The 18,971-nt window shown below is 26.8% G+C and overlaps 1 protein-coding gene across 6 annotated transcripts in view; it reads right to left on the reverse strand.

Moving 5' to 3' along the window:
* Positions 1-18,971, reverse strand: part of LOC142331610 (protein sprint-like) — a 747,263-nt gene that overhangs the window by 87,176 nt on the left and 641,116 nt on the right. For all 6 annotated transcript variants that reach the window (XM_075377633.1, XM_075377634.1, XM_075377632.1 and 3 more), the window contains 4 exons: positions 18,646-18,838; positions 13,001-13,157; positions 9,699-9,915; positions 5,907-6,057 (listed from right to left, as the gene is read on the reverse strand). In XM_075377633.1, coding sequence (XP_075233748.1) covers positions 5,907-6,057; positions 9,699-9,915; positions 13,001-13,157; positions 18,646-18,838 — 718 coding nt within the window. The remainder of the gene's footprint in view (positions 1-5,906; positions 6,058-9,698; positions 9,916-13,000; positions 13,158-18,645; positions 18,839-18,971) is intronic.

An 18,971-nucleotide genomic window follows, 5' to 3' on the forward strand; every position in this document is an offset into this window, starting at 1 on the left:
AAATAATATATTTCATATATTATAGTGTATTCAGATCCACTCCTTAAACTATAAGTTTTTTCAACAACACACTAAAGTGATATGAGAAAGTGATTATACACACACTACATCACACTTTATAGTGTATGTGTGTGGGTATGTGTGCATATATGTATGTGTGTGTGTAAAATATAAGATAACATCCTAAATATGTGCTGAAGCTCAAAAAACAAAAAAATCATCAGTAATAACATCAACTGACATCAGGAGGATAATACCATGTTTCCATCATTTTCAGTAACTCACCTGTCACTGAAGATGATCCCAAGACTAGGTAAATGAAAACATTATCAACTGAGTTTTGAAAACATTATATTTATTAAATGTGGTTTAGTTTGCCATTTAAAAACTAACAGTTTGAATATTTTTTTACAAAAAAAAAGAATATATCAAGATTTGCACATCTAACAACACAATTAAGGCAAAACAACAATTACGTTACATTATAAACATTTATTTTTATTTGTCTATAACTTTTCCATGAAACACTTTTTAATAGGCTTAAAAAATTAATACAATTTTTCTATTTAATTAAAGAAATAAAGTAATGATTATGAATAAATAATAAAATAAGCTAATTACTAGATAATGAATACATCACATTTCATCAAATTAATAATTAAAATGTTAATAATCAAAGAATTTATTTAAAAAAATAAATAAATAATTAAACATGAAATGTCTACAATCTTAATATACCAATCATTATGAGTAATATATACATTAATTATAATAACTCATTTTACAATTATTTAATAAAACAGGACAGTTAAAATATCTTTAAATAGAGAATGAAACTAAATTAAATGAAATCACAGCACTTAAGAAGTTAAGTTATTGGAGGAGTAACTAATTTAATGAAATTTCAAGGTTTAATTTTTTTTATTTTTGACAATAAATATTATGATGCACAATTATCAAGAACACAGAATTCTATTATTGAATATTAAAATAATACTTCCAATTGTAAATTTAAAAAATTACATAAACTGCGAACGGTAAATATATTAATACAAATTATAATACTCCCATGAAAATCCATCAATTAAACATTTTTGCACTAAACAAATAAATACATTAGACCTATATTACATTCTACGAGTGAAAAATATCAAAAGATATGCACAAGTATTTTAAAATTAATACTACATTTAAATAATCATGGTCAATTCGTACCTCTCAGAAATTAAATGTATTATTAACACCCAACACTCCCATTAAAGGATTGCAACAAAAAAACAATCTCTAATAAACATGATATGTGATCTCACTCTAAATGTCAGTTACACATCAACTTTTGATAGGCAATGATTTTTAATCTTAAGCAAATGAAATTATTTTATTAAGATCCAAATAATCATATATGATAGAGATTACTATTACACAGAGAAATACTTCGTGCGCTAAAACATATATCCTAAAAAAGGAGCAGCTCCTAAATTTGCCTTATAGAAACAAGCAAATCTCTACAAAAACTTTAATCAGAGCAGTTCCTTTTTTTACAAAGAAAAAATTAATAAACAAAAAAGATGAATGATTATAAAACGTAAAAATAAAATTGTTACAAAATATAATACCAATTTTGAAGGCATTAGTTGAAAAATATTTGTGTTAAACGAGTACAAAAAAAATTCAGGTTTACCTTGAAACCAGAAAAAATAATAAAACTAAAATAATGAATCTATGGAACGTACAGACTAATTAATGGAGTAGAACCAATGATGCACAGATCAAATACAAAAACAATATGAATAGTACCAGTATTTTTTTTTAAAATCTGCACATCTATTTAAACAAATATGCAAAGAAATAAAATAAAATGTCTACACTTCATATCCATACAGTATTGCAAGTTTTACAGTGAAAATATCAGTTTGTAAGAGCAAGGTGGTAGCTGATATTGTAAATCTAAAAAAAGCAGAAATTCAACTGAACAGGACATGATTAATCATCAATTTGCTTTATATATAGGACAAATATTTGTATTTCCGACACCTGTGACCTAAATACGTGTTAAAATAAAATGTTAACTAGACTTATCATTAATCATCTAACACTAAGAATTTAATAAATTTTAAATAAATAAAACAGATACGTTCATATATATATATATATATACACTCACATACACACACACCCTCTTTCTAACACACTGTATTATTTCAACAAAGTGCAAAGTATGAGTAGTTTTATAAATAAAAAATATGTTTTACTGAATAAAATTTATATGTAAAAATGCACACTAAACTGAAATTAAATATTTCAGAAAATATATAATTCATATCAAAAGAAAAAGTTAAAATGGCCAATAAAACAAAGGCAAGAAACTAGTAAGCAAACTTTCAAAAGAAAAAGATTCATACCAAAATAAAATTAATTACTCCAAAGTCTAGTTAGTTTATCAACATTTAATAAAATAATGTTTTTACTGATTTTTATTTATTAAATAATAATTACAATAAAATAATTAATATGAAACAATTAGTTAAAATGCAAAACAGACAATAATCCAACTGCTAGTTAATATAATTTCTTGAAATGAAATCAACATAACCTTTACAATTTTTTTAACTGCACAGTTATTAAAACTTCAACCGCTATATCCAGAATTACAAAATTTTTCAAATAAATTTTTGCAAAATAATTATAGCCAGCAAACTAAAAAAAATAATATACCAGATATACCCCTTCAAAGTATATATATTATGAGGAGAAATGTACACAATAAATGATTTGTAAATTATATTTTTGATTTTATTTTTTATTTGCACTTACAAAATGTTAAACAAAAAAGACATGATTCATTTGTTTAAATAAAAAAATTTCAAAATCAGCCGTTAAATTGATGAAAATTTTCATAAAAAAAAAAAAAAAAAATTTGAAGATTCAAAGTGTATAAATGCTAAAATGTTCTTTAATACAATTGAAAGGCAATAATAAATGTATATGTTAGAAAATCTAAGTAAAATAATGGCATAACTCTGGAGTTCTATTAGAAACGGAAAGTTGTGGCAGGGATTGACAAACAAATCTACTCTAATAGCAATGAATGACTAATTCAAAACATAATGGTAAATAAGTTAGCTCAAAGCCAGAGTTTATAAATGAATAATTTTATACACAGGTGATTCCAAATTGCACAACAATCTCTCAGGAGATTACCGTGCAATTTGTAATCATCCTATATATATATATATATATATACATAGATTAATTATTTTATTAAATTTAATAATACATTTTAAATATTATATACAACTGCATCCCTACATAATATTATTAAACAGAATAATAATAAAAGAACTATTTACCTATTAAGAGTAATTACTGTATCTTAAATAAAATTAATTATGTATTTAATGTTGTGCTGCAATTACAGAGGTGTACTTTAGGCCTCATAATTAAGATGAAACAAGGAGTTATAATAAATGCTTAATCAGAACTACTTTAAATATCAATTTTTTCTTGGTTGTTACATGTTCATTGTTCAATTACATTCGCTATTAAAATGAAATAGTTTACTAAATTTTATAAATTTGTTCTAGTTTTAGCAACTAACTACATGATCTATATCACTTTATTTTGTTTTATGTTTAATGGAATTTTTTTTACCCGCTTTTTGAAGAAAAGTGTAGTATTGCTTCTGGTGACAAGGTGGGATTGCGGTGTAAAATCAAATTTACTTCATAAAATTTGTGGCTCAAAGATCTCCAAAACTACTGAATCAATTTCAATGAAATTTAGATATGCTGTAGTAGTGTATCTGAAGTTGTGGATGTGAGAACCTAATGAAGATTATTGAGAATTCTTAAGTTATATTTTTAAAAAATTTGATTCAACAAATCGTTCCAACAAATTTTTTAATTTTATGGCAAAAAATCCCCAAAACTGCACGATTAAGTTCATTGAACTTTAGATATGCTATAGTAGTGTATCTGAAGTTATACATGTGAAAATTTGATGAAGATTGGTTGGAGCTCAATTTAATTTAACAACAGACAACACTGTTAACTTTGTATTAATGCATTTTTCATATGCTTTTATGCAGTGAATCACAGTGGCGAGAGAGTTGAAACTTGATGTTTGTGTGTAGGGTCTTCTCATTAATCAAACATAAATAGTGCAGGCGTCAGAAATGAAAAGTCTTCTTCCATAGAACTACTCAAGAATGTTTTTAATTTGTGCAAAAACAACACTTAGTTTTTAGTCTTCAATTAAGATTTCTAATATTATTTTCTGATGGAAAATCCTGTTTTTAAATTAAAACTTGGAAGTTATGTTTTAAATATTCAAGAATGGTGTAACAGTAAACCATGTATAAGTTTATGAAAGGAGAGGCTGATATAACCGATGTTTAATTATTCTGGTGGCTAAAGCACTAGAAACAACCTAAGCTACCAGAGTATCAATACGACAAGTATCGATACGCTACAGAGTATCACAAAAATCAAGAGAGAATTGCAGTCTACATTAAAAAAAAGTCTACAAATTCCAAAGAACAGAATATTCTATCTTTTTTAACACCAAATAAAATACAAAGTAGAGTGCAACTGGTAACTGGTTTGGACAATTTAAACCAATGTGCATGAAGAATTTTTTTTATGATATTCTTATAGCAGAATTTCATTACCGGTATTCAGGAAAAATTTGTATTTCAGGGAAGTGAAAAAAGCATTAGAATAATCTTGAAAGAACTACGATTCAGGTGGAAAAAGTCAAAACAATCAATCTGTTTTAGTGGAAAAGTCAGATATACAAGAAAAAATTACAAATCTTATAAATCTTACAAAAATACACGAAAGGAAATTGATAACAGAAAATTATGTGTACTGTTTACATTGCTTGCAAAAAACCAGGATAGATCTTCAAAAGAAAGTTTAGAATAGAAAATACATAAAGGAAAACACATTTTAATAATTGATGCTGGTGGAGAGAACGAATTTGTCCCAGATACACTAACAATGTGGATAGTCATCCACAGTACAGGGAAATTATCATGATCAAATAGACATAGCAATTATTTCAGGTTAACTGAAACACTTAAAAAATTACTCAAACTTCAGCTGTATTCTTTAATAAGCTAATAAACTGAAGTGAATAATTTAGTCGAAGATGTAATTAGAACATAACCTACTATGATAACATACTGATTTAAATTCAAATGAAGAGCCAGTGAGAGGACTACTTTAGTTCCATTATTATTTATTTAAACAGTATGCTTACAGTAACAAACTTCAGCTAAATCTTTTTTTTTTTTTGAAAAGTGTAATAAAACATTTTAAAGAAATCATGCATTTTACGTAAGAAATAAACTAGCCCATATTAAGACAATTATACCAATTTTTCAGTAAATTTTATTACTAAAATTGTGGCCTCTAATAATAATAAAATGGAACTTACAACTAAATATGAAAATATAAAGTACAAATCAAAGATTTATGTAATTATTATTAACACCGCAGTAAGCTACATACATTTATACTATAATTAAAAATAACAGAACTGAAGCAAAAGTAAATAAAATTTCCACATAATTAATATAAAAAATAAGCAATAACAATTTTGTAATAATTGCTAGTCAGGCAGTTGGGAATGTTTTTAATGCGAATAGTAAAGTATTAAGAGTGAATGTCACAATAAACACTAGCCACTGTAAATAAATATTAATAGATACTCGACTTTCAAAAATCTACATCAAAATTAATTTACTTATAAAGCAAAACAATAAGAAGTAACATTATTATTATAATACTGAGCAATAATTTTTAATAATAAATAAATAAAATTATTAATTATAAGACATGCACGTATGCACGCACACACACACACAAAGAATTAATTTAATTTAAAACAATGAAAACACTTACAGAGCAAGGGGTCAAGTCGATCTTTGAAACTTTTTGATCTTGACATAGTTGTGGTGGTTCGTTCTTCGACTTTTTGAGTTTGAGTTGAATCTTCTCGTTTTACGATAAGATGTTCCCATCGAGAACTGTCCCATGGTTCAGAAAATATCGTCTGAAAAATAAACATAAAGGAGAACTAAATATAATAAACAAATGAGATGTTCGGTTTTAAAAAAAATGTAACAACAATAATAGAAGTCTGTGGGTGTAACTATCAAAACAATGATAATGTATTGGCAAAATATGTTAGTAAAAACATATTTTCGTAAAATGTGTTGAGATAAGATATATTTCATACTTCCTACATTACATAAGGTACAGGAGATAATAATTTTAATGAACATTACAAAGGTTTATCCGATTTATCATCTAACAAACAAAAAAGTAAAATATTAACATAAACATGGTTTTCTAAATTATTGTAATTTATAATTACAGCGGTGAAATTAGAAATCATACTAATTATTATTTCAACAATATAACTAGTTAAAATATTTTTACGTAACAAACATAATTGGTTTTTTAAATATACAATATAATATATGACATTTTGTGCAACCTATATTTAACAACTATAAAATTATTCTAAAAGGAAAAAAGTTTAGAATAAAAGAAAAAGGAATCAGCCATTTATTAATAACCTCAATAAATTAAATTCCCAGTAGTAAATTTGATGTTTTATTACTATTCTCAGTTTAGTATAAACAAAAATATGGATTTACTTTATTAGTCAATAATGTAATTTTTTGAAAGAATTTTCAGTTGCTTTACAACATTACAAGTACTTAGACAGTGAATAAAAAAATAATATTATGGAATCAGAGGTTCATAAGCACTACATCAAATACTAGTATATGCAATTTACAGAAGTACATTTGTTTTGACTTTGCCATTGAGTATTCACATATGCACATAGTAGTTTTTGCTTTACTTTTTATTTTCATCAATTTATCATTTTGGAATCATACATATTTCCATTAATATTTGAAAAAAAAAATAAATTCTTAGTTATGTGATTCTACTGAAAAAAAGAGTGATAAAAAACTGTGGAAAGGTACATGGTTTTCAATGATTACAGAATTAAAATTTTATCTCAATTATATTTAATTTTGATCCTGGAGTTTTTTCAATCCTGATACTCTAAATAAATTTAAAAAAAATTGTTTTTGAGAGAGAATTTCTCATTGAAATTTGGTCTTTCATAACCTCATAAGGAAAGAAAATCTACCAACAGTAGTGTTTTTAACTTTGGTTTGCATCCTGACCTCAAATGATATTTATCCATCATATGATCATTTAATTATCTTTTGATTCCTTCTTTTACTTCACCATTCCGCTCTTGGCCTTTCTCTTTTTTTTAGGCTCAATTTCCAAACTTTATGTGACAAACTCTCTTCTCACATTTTCATAAGTGCATACCACAAGAAGTTGTTTCTTCCTAGAGTTTGTTCCAAAGATGTACATATTCCCATCAGAGCTTTTGCACTTTGATTACTTATACAGTCTATATGTCTTCTGACATCTGTTCCAAAACATCATATCTGTCACCACTCAATTCCGTTTTAATTTCTCAAGAGTCCAAACTTTTAACTTATATGTAAAAATATTCTCTATCAATAATGTACATATACATTTTTTAAATTCTTTTTGATACTGTCAAAGTACTGAATTAAGCCATCTAATAGCAGTTTTCTCTGTATCAGATGTCAGCATGACCCTGACCTGTAATGATACCTGTAATACATTTGATAAGTTAATCTTACATTTTTTAAATTTGCATTGTCTTCCAACCTCCATTATACACTCTTATCTTGGTTATGTTTATTTTCAAACTCTATTCTCATACTCTTCTTTCAATTTCCTGCAGATGAAATCATCCTCGTCCTCTGCTATTATCACCTCGTCTTTTAGCAAATAATCTATATACATGCTCACCATCTAAATCTACTCCTGCCACCTTACACTTTCATCTACACTTATTCAGAGCTCTATTCACACAAATTTCGAACAATGACAGGGTTATGCAGCATATCTCTCTCAGGTCTTTATTTACAAAAAATTCCTCCTGACATATTTGATCTTGTTTCATTGCACTCTTTGTGTTTATATAACTGCTTTAAAGACACTCATGCATGAGGAACTAATACCAGGAGTACTGATGAAGGAATGAACATTCCTTTATAGTTTTCATAGTTGTTTACACGGATAGCTATATGCTTTCCTCAAATAGATATACACAGTTTATAAATAAATTTTCCATAAGCAGTAAATTTTTGTGATAGCAATATTAAACAAAAAATTTTATCGGGGCAGGTTCTACCTGAACTAGAACAACTCTCCTTTTTGCAATCCATAACTCATTCTATTCTATATATTATTAACCATTCATTCAGTTTGCCTACAGAGGAGGTTACATTAATACCCCTTGTACCAAGTATTGTAAAGTAATAATAATTAACATGTTTGAAAAAATATATAATTTAAAAAAAATCTCACTGCATTAAGTATTACACAAAAAACTTAATGAGTAATTAGACAGAAAGTTAACTTCCTTTTTGTAAATAAAATAGATAAGGGATCGTATAAAATAATTAACTGTTATACAATATTTACTGCACGTTTTTAGATTATTTTAACACAGCAGTCAACAACAAAAAAAAATCCAATGGTCAATGTCCAGCTAAATATTACAGATTTACATCACTCTTTTCTACTGTTTCACAAATAACATAAAAAATTAATTTAAATGTAAAAACTTACTTTTTATTAAAATATATCATTTATCATTATTACTAATTTTTTTGTTTTTGTAAAAGAATTACCCATTTTGAAGTTAATGGTGAGAACCAGTTTGAATTTTATTACTTTGTTTTTATAACTTTTTATCACATCTTCATGTGAAATAAAATTTTATCTCTTCGAACAGGATTTAACAACTTTTTTAATATAATAGAAGGATGAGGATACAGTTTATTTTCATCTTCTAAGTTTAGAAATATCATAAAATATATAAAAATTATAAAAAATATTCAGAGACATACAACTTATGCGAATAATATTAAAACTTATATACAGTACGTTTGTTACTTTTAACAGATTAATTTTTCAAAAACATTTGAATAAAAAAACCAAGAGGGTGAATTACAGATACATGGTATGCATGTTAAAATTTTCATGAAAATTATAAGCATCCACCAAAGAAACTACAAGTTGCACAACCTGTCCTTAGGTGGAGAAAAGGATGTTTTGCTATAACGTTTTTCTCTTAAGTATTAAGGGTGACTGAAAAAAGTATACACTCCTAAGTACGAAATAAACTATAATATACTTATAGTCAGATATATTCAACATTGTACATTTTTTTGTAACAATCTTTGATGTTCAAGCTGGTTATTTTATTTTAGAAACTTTTTTATGTATATTATTACTTTGTCCTTTCTTTCCTATTTGGTAATTTTTGGTTAATTAATCATCACTTTGATATCGTTAACAAACACATTATAACAAATAAAGATAATGTATCTTTTTAAGCATACACACATGCACATACATAAATATACTATCAATAGAGAGGATGAGAGAAATAGATGTTGCAGAAAGCACTAGTAACAGAGAGGAATGTTAAATGTTTTTGTTGAATGTGTATGATTAATAAGAAGTACAATTTTATATTAAAGAAAGATATTTTAAAATTAAAATGAACTTATACAAATTAATTTATTACAATAAACGAAAACACCTCACGTAAATTACCTGTGTATCATCATTATCGCTGATTTGTGAGTGTACCGAGGAACCATTATGACAAGATCTACTATTATTAATATTATTATTTAAATTATTATTCGAAACATTATCGTATGCAGAAACTCTAGAATGACCTGAGTAATCAGAATGGTTGCCGGGTTCACCAGTAATACCGACCACTCCTCTTAATGAGATCTCTGGTGATAATCGCAGTTCTGGAAACCTGTAATCAGAATGAAATTTGATTAGATTAATTAATAAATAGACATGACAAATTGTCCGGAGTATTTGTTTTGTGAACATTTCTTGAACATTTTAACCATAAGAGAATATAAACACTAATTAACAGTAAAAAAAAGAAAAGAAAAAAAGAAATCATGGATTAACTGATGCTTCTCCACCAGATGTCAGTCAAATACTACTGACTCAATAAAAGGAATTTAGTATTTATATGTCTAAAGATATGCGTTCTGTATGTCAAAACACAAAACACTTGCATAATGGTATATTTAATTTCCAGTAATAAAGGTAGTATAAAATCTAAATAAAACAGGTATTTGGCATATAAGATTACCACACACGAAGTAAAATATACTACAAAGTGGTAGGTAAACAGAATAAGTATACACTGAAACTTATTTTTTATCAATTAAAACAAAATATATAAAGAAATATTCCAGTGCTCAATAAAATTAACAGATTTCTTGTTTGTCAATTCACCCAACTTTTAGATTAACTAACTTGAAACAGTGTGGACATGTGATAATGAAAATATTATTATTAGTGTCTCTACCAGCCTTATCTAAATTAAATATATCCTTTAAAATATATTGTTTGGATTAATATAAATTATGTCAAATGAAGGGAAAATTACTTAACTACATGAATAAAAATATATTACTTTTATTTGAAGTTTCATTTATAATTCAACTTCAATAATAATACATCATAAGTCCAAGGGTTTTAATCATTAACATTACAGACTGCCAAACCTGCAGAATTCTGAATCCAATTCTTATCAGAGATATGGATTACATGACATACTAATAGTAACTTTAAGTTAAAACAGAGATGTTCATAAACACAGGTAGCTGTGATACATTTTATAACAGAATTCTGTAGCTGAACAACAGTAGTCCCACAAACCTTTTAATGAGATTTTTTTTTACATATTAATAGCATACTTTTTTATACTGCCTATCAGTTCATAAAATTTTTCTTTACTATATATTTGACAGTTAGTTAAACAACACTTTAAATTTACTAAGCACCTCTCACATACAGTTTCCACTTTTCTGAATCTTGATAAAGTACACAGATCTATCTTGATCTATCTAGGAATCATCCTTTCTCATAATTTCTTTCCCTTAATCATGATCCCCTCTTCATCATCGATTGGGTGGATGAGGGTTTGACCCTGCTAGGTTCTCAGTATTGAAAATGCCAAGATCTGCAGAGAACCAGTACATCTTGTAAGGAGATCGTCTGTAGCCAATCTGTGGATTCTGTTTCCCATCCTTGCTGAGCAGTCTCCAGACTTCTCAGTAGTTGAAGTGCCTATTGGATAAAGCCCAGAGTTCGCTTCTAAACTTTCAAAAAAGGATTCTTTATATATGTTCCATGTACATTTAAAGTAAATGTACAAATTTAAATAAAGTAAAATGTACATTTAAAGTAAATGTAGAAAAAATTGTGAAAAAATAAAAGGATCAACATACATTTTTTACCCTTAATATGAAACTTCACAATTTTTTCTATCAAGTTGTTGAAAAAGTTTATTTCAACAAACTGGTTAAATAATTACTATTAGAAATAAAAACATTAATTCTTAACCTTCTAAACCCTACAAACATTCTAGTACGTTGGCGCCCAAATGTACATGGTGACGTACATACCGGTACATTGAGATCTTATTTACTATGCTCATACATGAACATTCATTTTGTTAATACTAGTAATGTACTCTGTTATTAATTTAAGGTACTTTTTTCTATTTACAAATGAAAACATATTCAAAAGGCTGTGTTTTTGTTCTTTCTTGAATCGTATCACCTTGCTATCCAAGAGATAACCAGGTTAATTGGTTGTTTGTTTATGTAATTCACATATAGTTAGTGCTTTGTGTTGTAATGGCTAAATCATTTTTTCGTTATGATGAAATAATTCTGTATCTAATCCTGAATCAGACATTGAAGATTCAGGGAAAAAGGACTCAATGCTTCACCACAGCCTGGACCCAGTAAAACTGTAAGTAAGCCCACAAAATGTCGAAAAAAGAAAAAGATAATGATGAATATAAAAGGTGAAATGATAAAAACTTTACAGATTACACACTTTTAGTAACTGTGATTCTTGTATAAATCCTAACCTTCAAATGTCAGAAGATGCTCCTGAACTAGGCTATATTTTTCTAATTTCTGATAAGATTCTAATGGACTTTATCATTAATGAGGCTAATAAATATTATAAATATTTTGTGGACAGTAATGTTATTACTTTGGAGAATGTAAAAAAAAGGAATGGAAAACTACAACAGTAAATGAAATGTTTACATTTTTAGGCCAGTTCTCTTTGATGTTGCACATAAAAAAAAAAGACTGAAAAACTATTGGTCAACTACTAAAATACTAAAACTCTCCTTTTTTGGTAAAGTTATGAACACAGACTGGTTTTTTATGCTTTTGAAAACACTGCATATCAGTGATTCATGTAATGCTCCAAATGAGAGACTGTAAAATAAGATTTTTCAAGACCACTAGTGACAAAAATTTTAATTTTTGTCTTCCCTTTCAGGGATTTATGTTTTGATGAGTTCTTGATGTTATGAAAGAGGAGATTAATTTTCAAACTGTATATCCCCTCAAAAAGACACCTTTTGAGGTTAAAATAATTATGCTTTGCAACGTTAAAATTGGGTAATGCTAGATTTTATCATATACACTGGAGCAGAAACAGAAATTGTAATGTCATAGAACTTGATATTTCTTGGTCTGTAATCTCAAGTTTGTTAGCCATATTTATAGTTTATTGGCATATTTGAATAAGGGCCATAATTTATTTTGTGATAACTGTCACACAAGCCCTAAACTTTTTCAGTTTTTACATGGCAATAAAACTGGGGCTTGTGGTACAATTAGATCTGATAAAAGAGAATTCCCCAAAGACTTTCGAAAAGAAATATCATGAGTCGAGAAACACAAACACTTTACTAGCAGTAAAATTTGTTAATAAAAAACCTGTTCAAATGCTTTCTTTCATCCATGAAAACCAAATTAAAGATTCAGATAAAACAGACAAAATCTACTTACCTTTGAGCAATAATTTCAAGAACTGTCACACCACGGTAACCAGGACTATTTGAATCGGAATCTTCAGCTTGCTGTTCAAGTGAAGGAAATCTTTGTTCGAGTGAAAAACCTTCATCGAGATTCTCATCTTCACCAACAGATCCATCTTCATCATTTCCTAAAATAATAGAACAATTGATTCTAAATTATTTAAACATGAACAACAATAATGAGTTTTAGCATAATACAGGATTAAAAAATTATACAAAATTTGTAACTAATAACCAAACTTCATGGAAATAGACTACAGGTTAAAAATATATTTATAACTCCAAAATTCTTTACTAATACAAAACCTAAGCAGAATTTTTTTGTTTAAAATTATTGTTCAAAACTCAAAGAACATGTCTCTTATATCCTTGTACGTGGAAACTTGAAAACTGGATGGTATATTCCGTGTTAAGTTATAAAGACCTACTACTAAGAAGATTTACAAAATTTTGTGAACAGGTTCCAAAATAATGGACTTCTTTAACTTGAAAAAAATATCATTATGAGTTTGTTTTCTATTCGAATAATAGTACAAAGCAAATACTCTTAAGAACATTTAAAAAAAAAAAAAATTAAAGTAAGCGCATACAAAAACTAAGCAATAATCAGCCAAAATCAATATTTAAATCTAAAATTTGTGTCCAACCTATTAATTTCTAAAAAAACAAAAAGAATTCCTTAGAAGTCGATCAATAAATTTATTTCATTACCATTATTGGGTCTTTTAACATATATGGTACAGAGGTACCATACATTACTGTCTTTTGTGAAAAAATGTTTATATTCAAATCCCAGTTATGCTAGAAATTTTTCACATCCTGCAGAAATCATTCCTCATCAACACCAATAACTGGAATTGGAATTAGTACCTACAGTGACTTGAGAAAATAAATAAATAAATATAACTAACTAGATCAGAAAATGTATCAACTGATATCATTTATTGCATTATAATGTTAGAAACCTGATTTATCTGGTGTTTCTCCAGGAAACAGTTCTTGTCTGAAAACCAGGAAAGGAACCCATAGTCAAAATTAAAAAAAAAAAATGTTACATACAAAAATTGTTTAAAATTCTATTTTAATTTCTGTCCCTTGAAAACTTTTTAACAAAATGAATCAGTCATGAAGAACTATTCTCACAAGATGAAACTCAGTTTGAAATATTAAAAAAGTTTGTAGGTTATTTAAATCTAAAAAAAAACCCTGTCTGCTTTGTCACTTAAAAGTTTTAATTAAGAAGATTCTTCCTAAGCAAATAATTAAAAGAAAAACCGATAACAAAGAAGAGTAGACTGAAATGAGAAAGAAGATTTCTAAAAAAAAATGTTTCAAATCTTTAAATTATCCACTAAAATGCTTGGCTAAAACACATCCTAAGCGTGTAAATTACATAATTTTCCATCAAAAAAGGAACAAGTTCAACTTTTAGTTATTTCATATTACTATAAACAAATACTGAGCAAATAAATAATTTTTTTTGTAAAGAAGGCTGAAATATTTAATAATGATCATCATTATTAAATATTTCAAGTGCAGACAGAAAATACAGAGCTTAGATTTCAATCTTGCTAATTCCTATATTTAGTTAAAATGAGTCCATTCTGTAAAATTAGTCGACAAAGTTTTACCAATCATGATTAATCCTGTAAAATGAGAAAAATAGGCGCAGATAAAGGCAATATTTACAATTTGAAATAACTCCTTATTCTTCATTTTTTTATAAAACACAAAAATAATATAGAAATAATTAAATAAAACAAAAGAAAACTTGCAATTTTTGTGCAATTTCACTCATAGAAACTATTCTGCTACCAGTATCAGAATACAACTTAATAAGCCATCAAAATCTTTCTCATTAAAATATAGTTCAAGATCATAATAGTAAAGAAATATAAATATCAGTAAACAAAATATAATATGACAACACAACATAATCTTGATTTAGAACGTACTCTTCAAACAATAAGAAACACATCTAAATCTATCTCAAAGTAATGAAAAAGATAAAAAATGTTTATGTAACATAGTATTTGAAAAGTTTTCTCATTAAACAGCATGTAGATCTAGTGACCTATAAAAAGAATGATTGATTTTATATTATGTTGAAGTTATGTAAGTTTAAACCTTCATTAGTTACAAAAAATGAGGAAAAATCAACTCCTCTATAAAATCTCAAGAATATTTTAGCAAATCTTGTTAAGAGAAATACTGAAATTAATAAATAAAATAATAAGAAATAATAAAAGAAATAATTAATGAAAAAATTTAATTTGCAAATTTTAGAAAAAATTACTTATGCAGCGATTAATAATATTTAAGAAAAATGACACTGTCAAATACAACATGCTCTCAATTTGAGTACCTTATTGGTTACTCAAAAATAAAATGACATGTAAATTTTGTTTAAAACCTTCCTCAAATTTAAAAAATACTGTAATAGAAGAATAATTCAGATTTACCTTCTTCAGTTAAATTGAAAAAAAAAATAGGAATTTTAATTTCGTACTTTTCTCAACTAATATACACCTCTTAGTTATAAATATGAATAACTTTTTCTAAAGACATTACAATCATAGATATCTTTATTATAAAATATATTACAATGTATGGTATTACCAAATGCACCAACAACATTTTCTGTAGAAATGTTTTTTTGTTTCTCAATGGTGAAGTAATAAATAAATATTAATTAGACTTATCTTTCTTAAAACTAATGCAGGTTTTAGAAATTAGTAGATAACAGAGTACATTCTTTATTTTGACTTCTTAAATTTACCAGTTTCCTTACATTTCATTAAAATTTAAATATTCACAAAAAATTTTTAGAACAGTGAGGATTTCCACCCACAAAAAATTAGTTGTATTAAAAACAATTAAGTAGATTTGAAAAACATGGAATAAATTGCTAATACAATTTTTTTAATCTAATTATATTGCTAACAGTTCATTAGCTACTAGTACAAAATAATAATGATATGTGTAATTTACCAACAGAAAATTGGAATCGGTATTTTTTTAATTACAATGATCTAATTATTACATGTATGTAATCTCAGCTCCTGATATTTTGTTCTTGCAGAATCATCAGGTTGAAAAATCCCAAGATTTATCAATAATTATAAATAAAAGGTGAACAATTTTATGTAAAACATCAGACAAAAAATATTAAAATAACGTACATTAATAAAGCAATCAAATGAGCAATGTGATAAAAATTATTTTAAAATATCATAAAAGAGAAAAAAGCTAGGAGAATTACATAACATCAAAAGAATTCTGCCGATAACTGAACATAAATATTAATAATAAAATATAAAACATGAATACATAAAAATATTGCTTACTAGATAAATATGAAATAAACATCATTAATAAATAATAATAAAATAGGAAAATCAGCACTATTTTTTATAAAATAAAAATAATATAATTCAGTAAGTAAACAAATGACTTATATAATAAATTGTATTCACAACAAATAAAAAGATAATAACACGCTAAACAAATTTTAATTTAAAAATTAAACAGTAATAAAACATAACTGATTAGTTAGGAATTTTTATGATGGTTAACAACAACCATTATCTTTAATTTAAATCAAATATTACATAGAAATCATACACACGAGTGAATTAATCTGTTTTCTGATGAAAAACACAATTAATATTTAAATATATAAAACAGCAATATCATGAAAAATTAAAAAAGCAATTATTCATTATAAACAGTTACTATTTATTGCTTTGTTTAAAAAAAGGAAAGTTTTATAACAAAAAGGGCATCATACATCATAAACAGAAAATCAAATTAAAAGAAAAAATTCAACATAAATCACCAAAATTATCATATATTTCCAGTCAAGCTTCTTGGTATTAATAATAATTTGCTATAAATGACTTTCAAATGGCCTAGTAATAAAAAAAGTTTCCAAAAATGTAATTATTAAAATATTTTTTTTTAAATTTAATTCTTGAATTTGATAAGTTGTTAAATTACAGCACAAGATAAAACTGTTCACAAAAAGTAACAGAAAGTACAACATAATAAAATAATACATTTTATTATTAATAACACAATTAATATTACCACTTACATTAACTATTAATATTAACAATTATTATTAATATGAGTAATACATTCAAGGAACAGCTGAAATATAATGTACAACGGAACATAATAAAAGAACAAAATGTTCTACCATTAAGACAAAATGTTACATAAAGCGACAGGTGCTGCCATCTTGTAGTTTTAATTTCCTACTATTAACATTCCAAAATGCGTTGAGCCACACCCTTTTATTTTCTGCCAGTTGTCACTATTATGGAGTTAAGTACACCTGCTGTGTCAACATTCAGTAATTAAATTTTTTACAACGGAAAAAGTGAACACTTCATGAATGACATTCATTGTCATTTATGATGATAAATGACAATTAATCAAACATAGACAAATATTTTATAAAATTTTGTTTATTCAAAGCTAACATAGTGAATATTGAGGATGAACCTCACGATGGTTGACTGGTTTCTGTGACTGATGAAAAGCACCAAAAAGAGGCAAACGAATCGATTCAAAATGACCATCACATCAGACAACATGTCCACACCCAAATAGACATACCAAAAGAACAAGTAGGGCACATTACTGCACAACCAGTATACTGTAAAATCTGTTTACAGTGGATGTCATGCAAAATCAAAGAAAAGAAGAAAGATGTCAGAATTTTGTAAACAGATTCTGGAATGTTATCATGTAGTAAATAACTTCCTTTTTAATATTGACAGGAGAAACTCAGGCGCATCACCACAACTCAAAGAAAAATGACAGAGCACAGAATACCAGCATTATATTTTCCCACAATAAAAAGAATTCAAAAAACAGCCCTTTGCAAAGAAAATTCACTTGACAGTGTTTGGGATTCTGAACACATCTACACGACTGACTACCTGGAAGCTGGGTTGACTATAATTTCTGTGTGATACACAGAGATGTAAAAACATCTTAAAAGATTTGTGTGTTGTATTCGACAATTGCTGATGCGACCTAATAATGCTTGGCCGCACAATCGCATGTAACTGTCGAAGCGCTTTTGAAGTTGAATCTGAACTTATTTCACACCCTTCATACTCAACAATTTGAGGCCCTATGATTTTCGCTTCAGAAGTTTGTAAAGAGAATATTGAGGATCAACCTTGCAGTGGTCGACCAATTTTTGTAACTGATAAGAAGCACACTCACTAAAACACCTTACGAGACATGTCATTTTTTAGTCTACAAAGATGACAATTCTCCATCACGATAATGATCAGCCACATATATCTTATGAAACCACCAAGGCTCTTGAGAAGTTGAGATATGAACCTACTTCACACCCTCCATAGTCACTGATTTGGTGACCTCCAATTTTCACTTCTTTCTGCAATTAAAAAGAAATATCAAGGTATTCATTTCACCTTGGATGATGAACTCATTAAGTCAGTGAGGTCAAAAAATAGAGTTTTTTTGTAGCAAATAAAATGTATTTTTATGCCAAATTTGTTTCATGCTTAATTTGAATATTAATACTAATACTAAACATACTATTAATAATATATGTTAATTACAACATATTACCAATAAATTCCCAACTTGAATCAACAGCCCATGATGTATCATTGAATGACTTTCCGGTTGGCCTAATAGCAACTCTGGGAGGTTGAACTGGCTTCCCTTTAACTTTTGGTAGCTCAGATCTTCTTGAATTCCTTAGAACTGCTAAATTATCAACAGATGAAGATAACCCACTACCACTAGTGCATAATTCTTCCTGTAAATTAAAAAGTACAACATATATAATCAATATATAAATAAGTTTGGTGTTCATGAAACACAAAATTGCAATAACATTTTGAAATTTCCTTGATATTAAGATCATCTGCTTAACATAGTTAAAAATTTAA

The sequence above is a fragment of the Lycorma delicatula genome, chromosome 10 (genome assembly GCF_047948215.1).
Source record: "Lycorma delicatula isolate Av1 chromosome 10, ASM4794821v1, whole genome shotgun sequence".
NCBI lineage: Eukaryota > Metazoa > Arthropoda > Insecta > Hemiptera > Fulgoridae > Lycorma > Lycorma delicatula.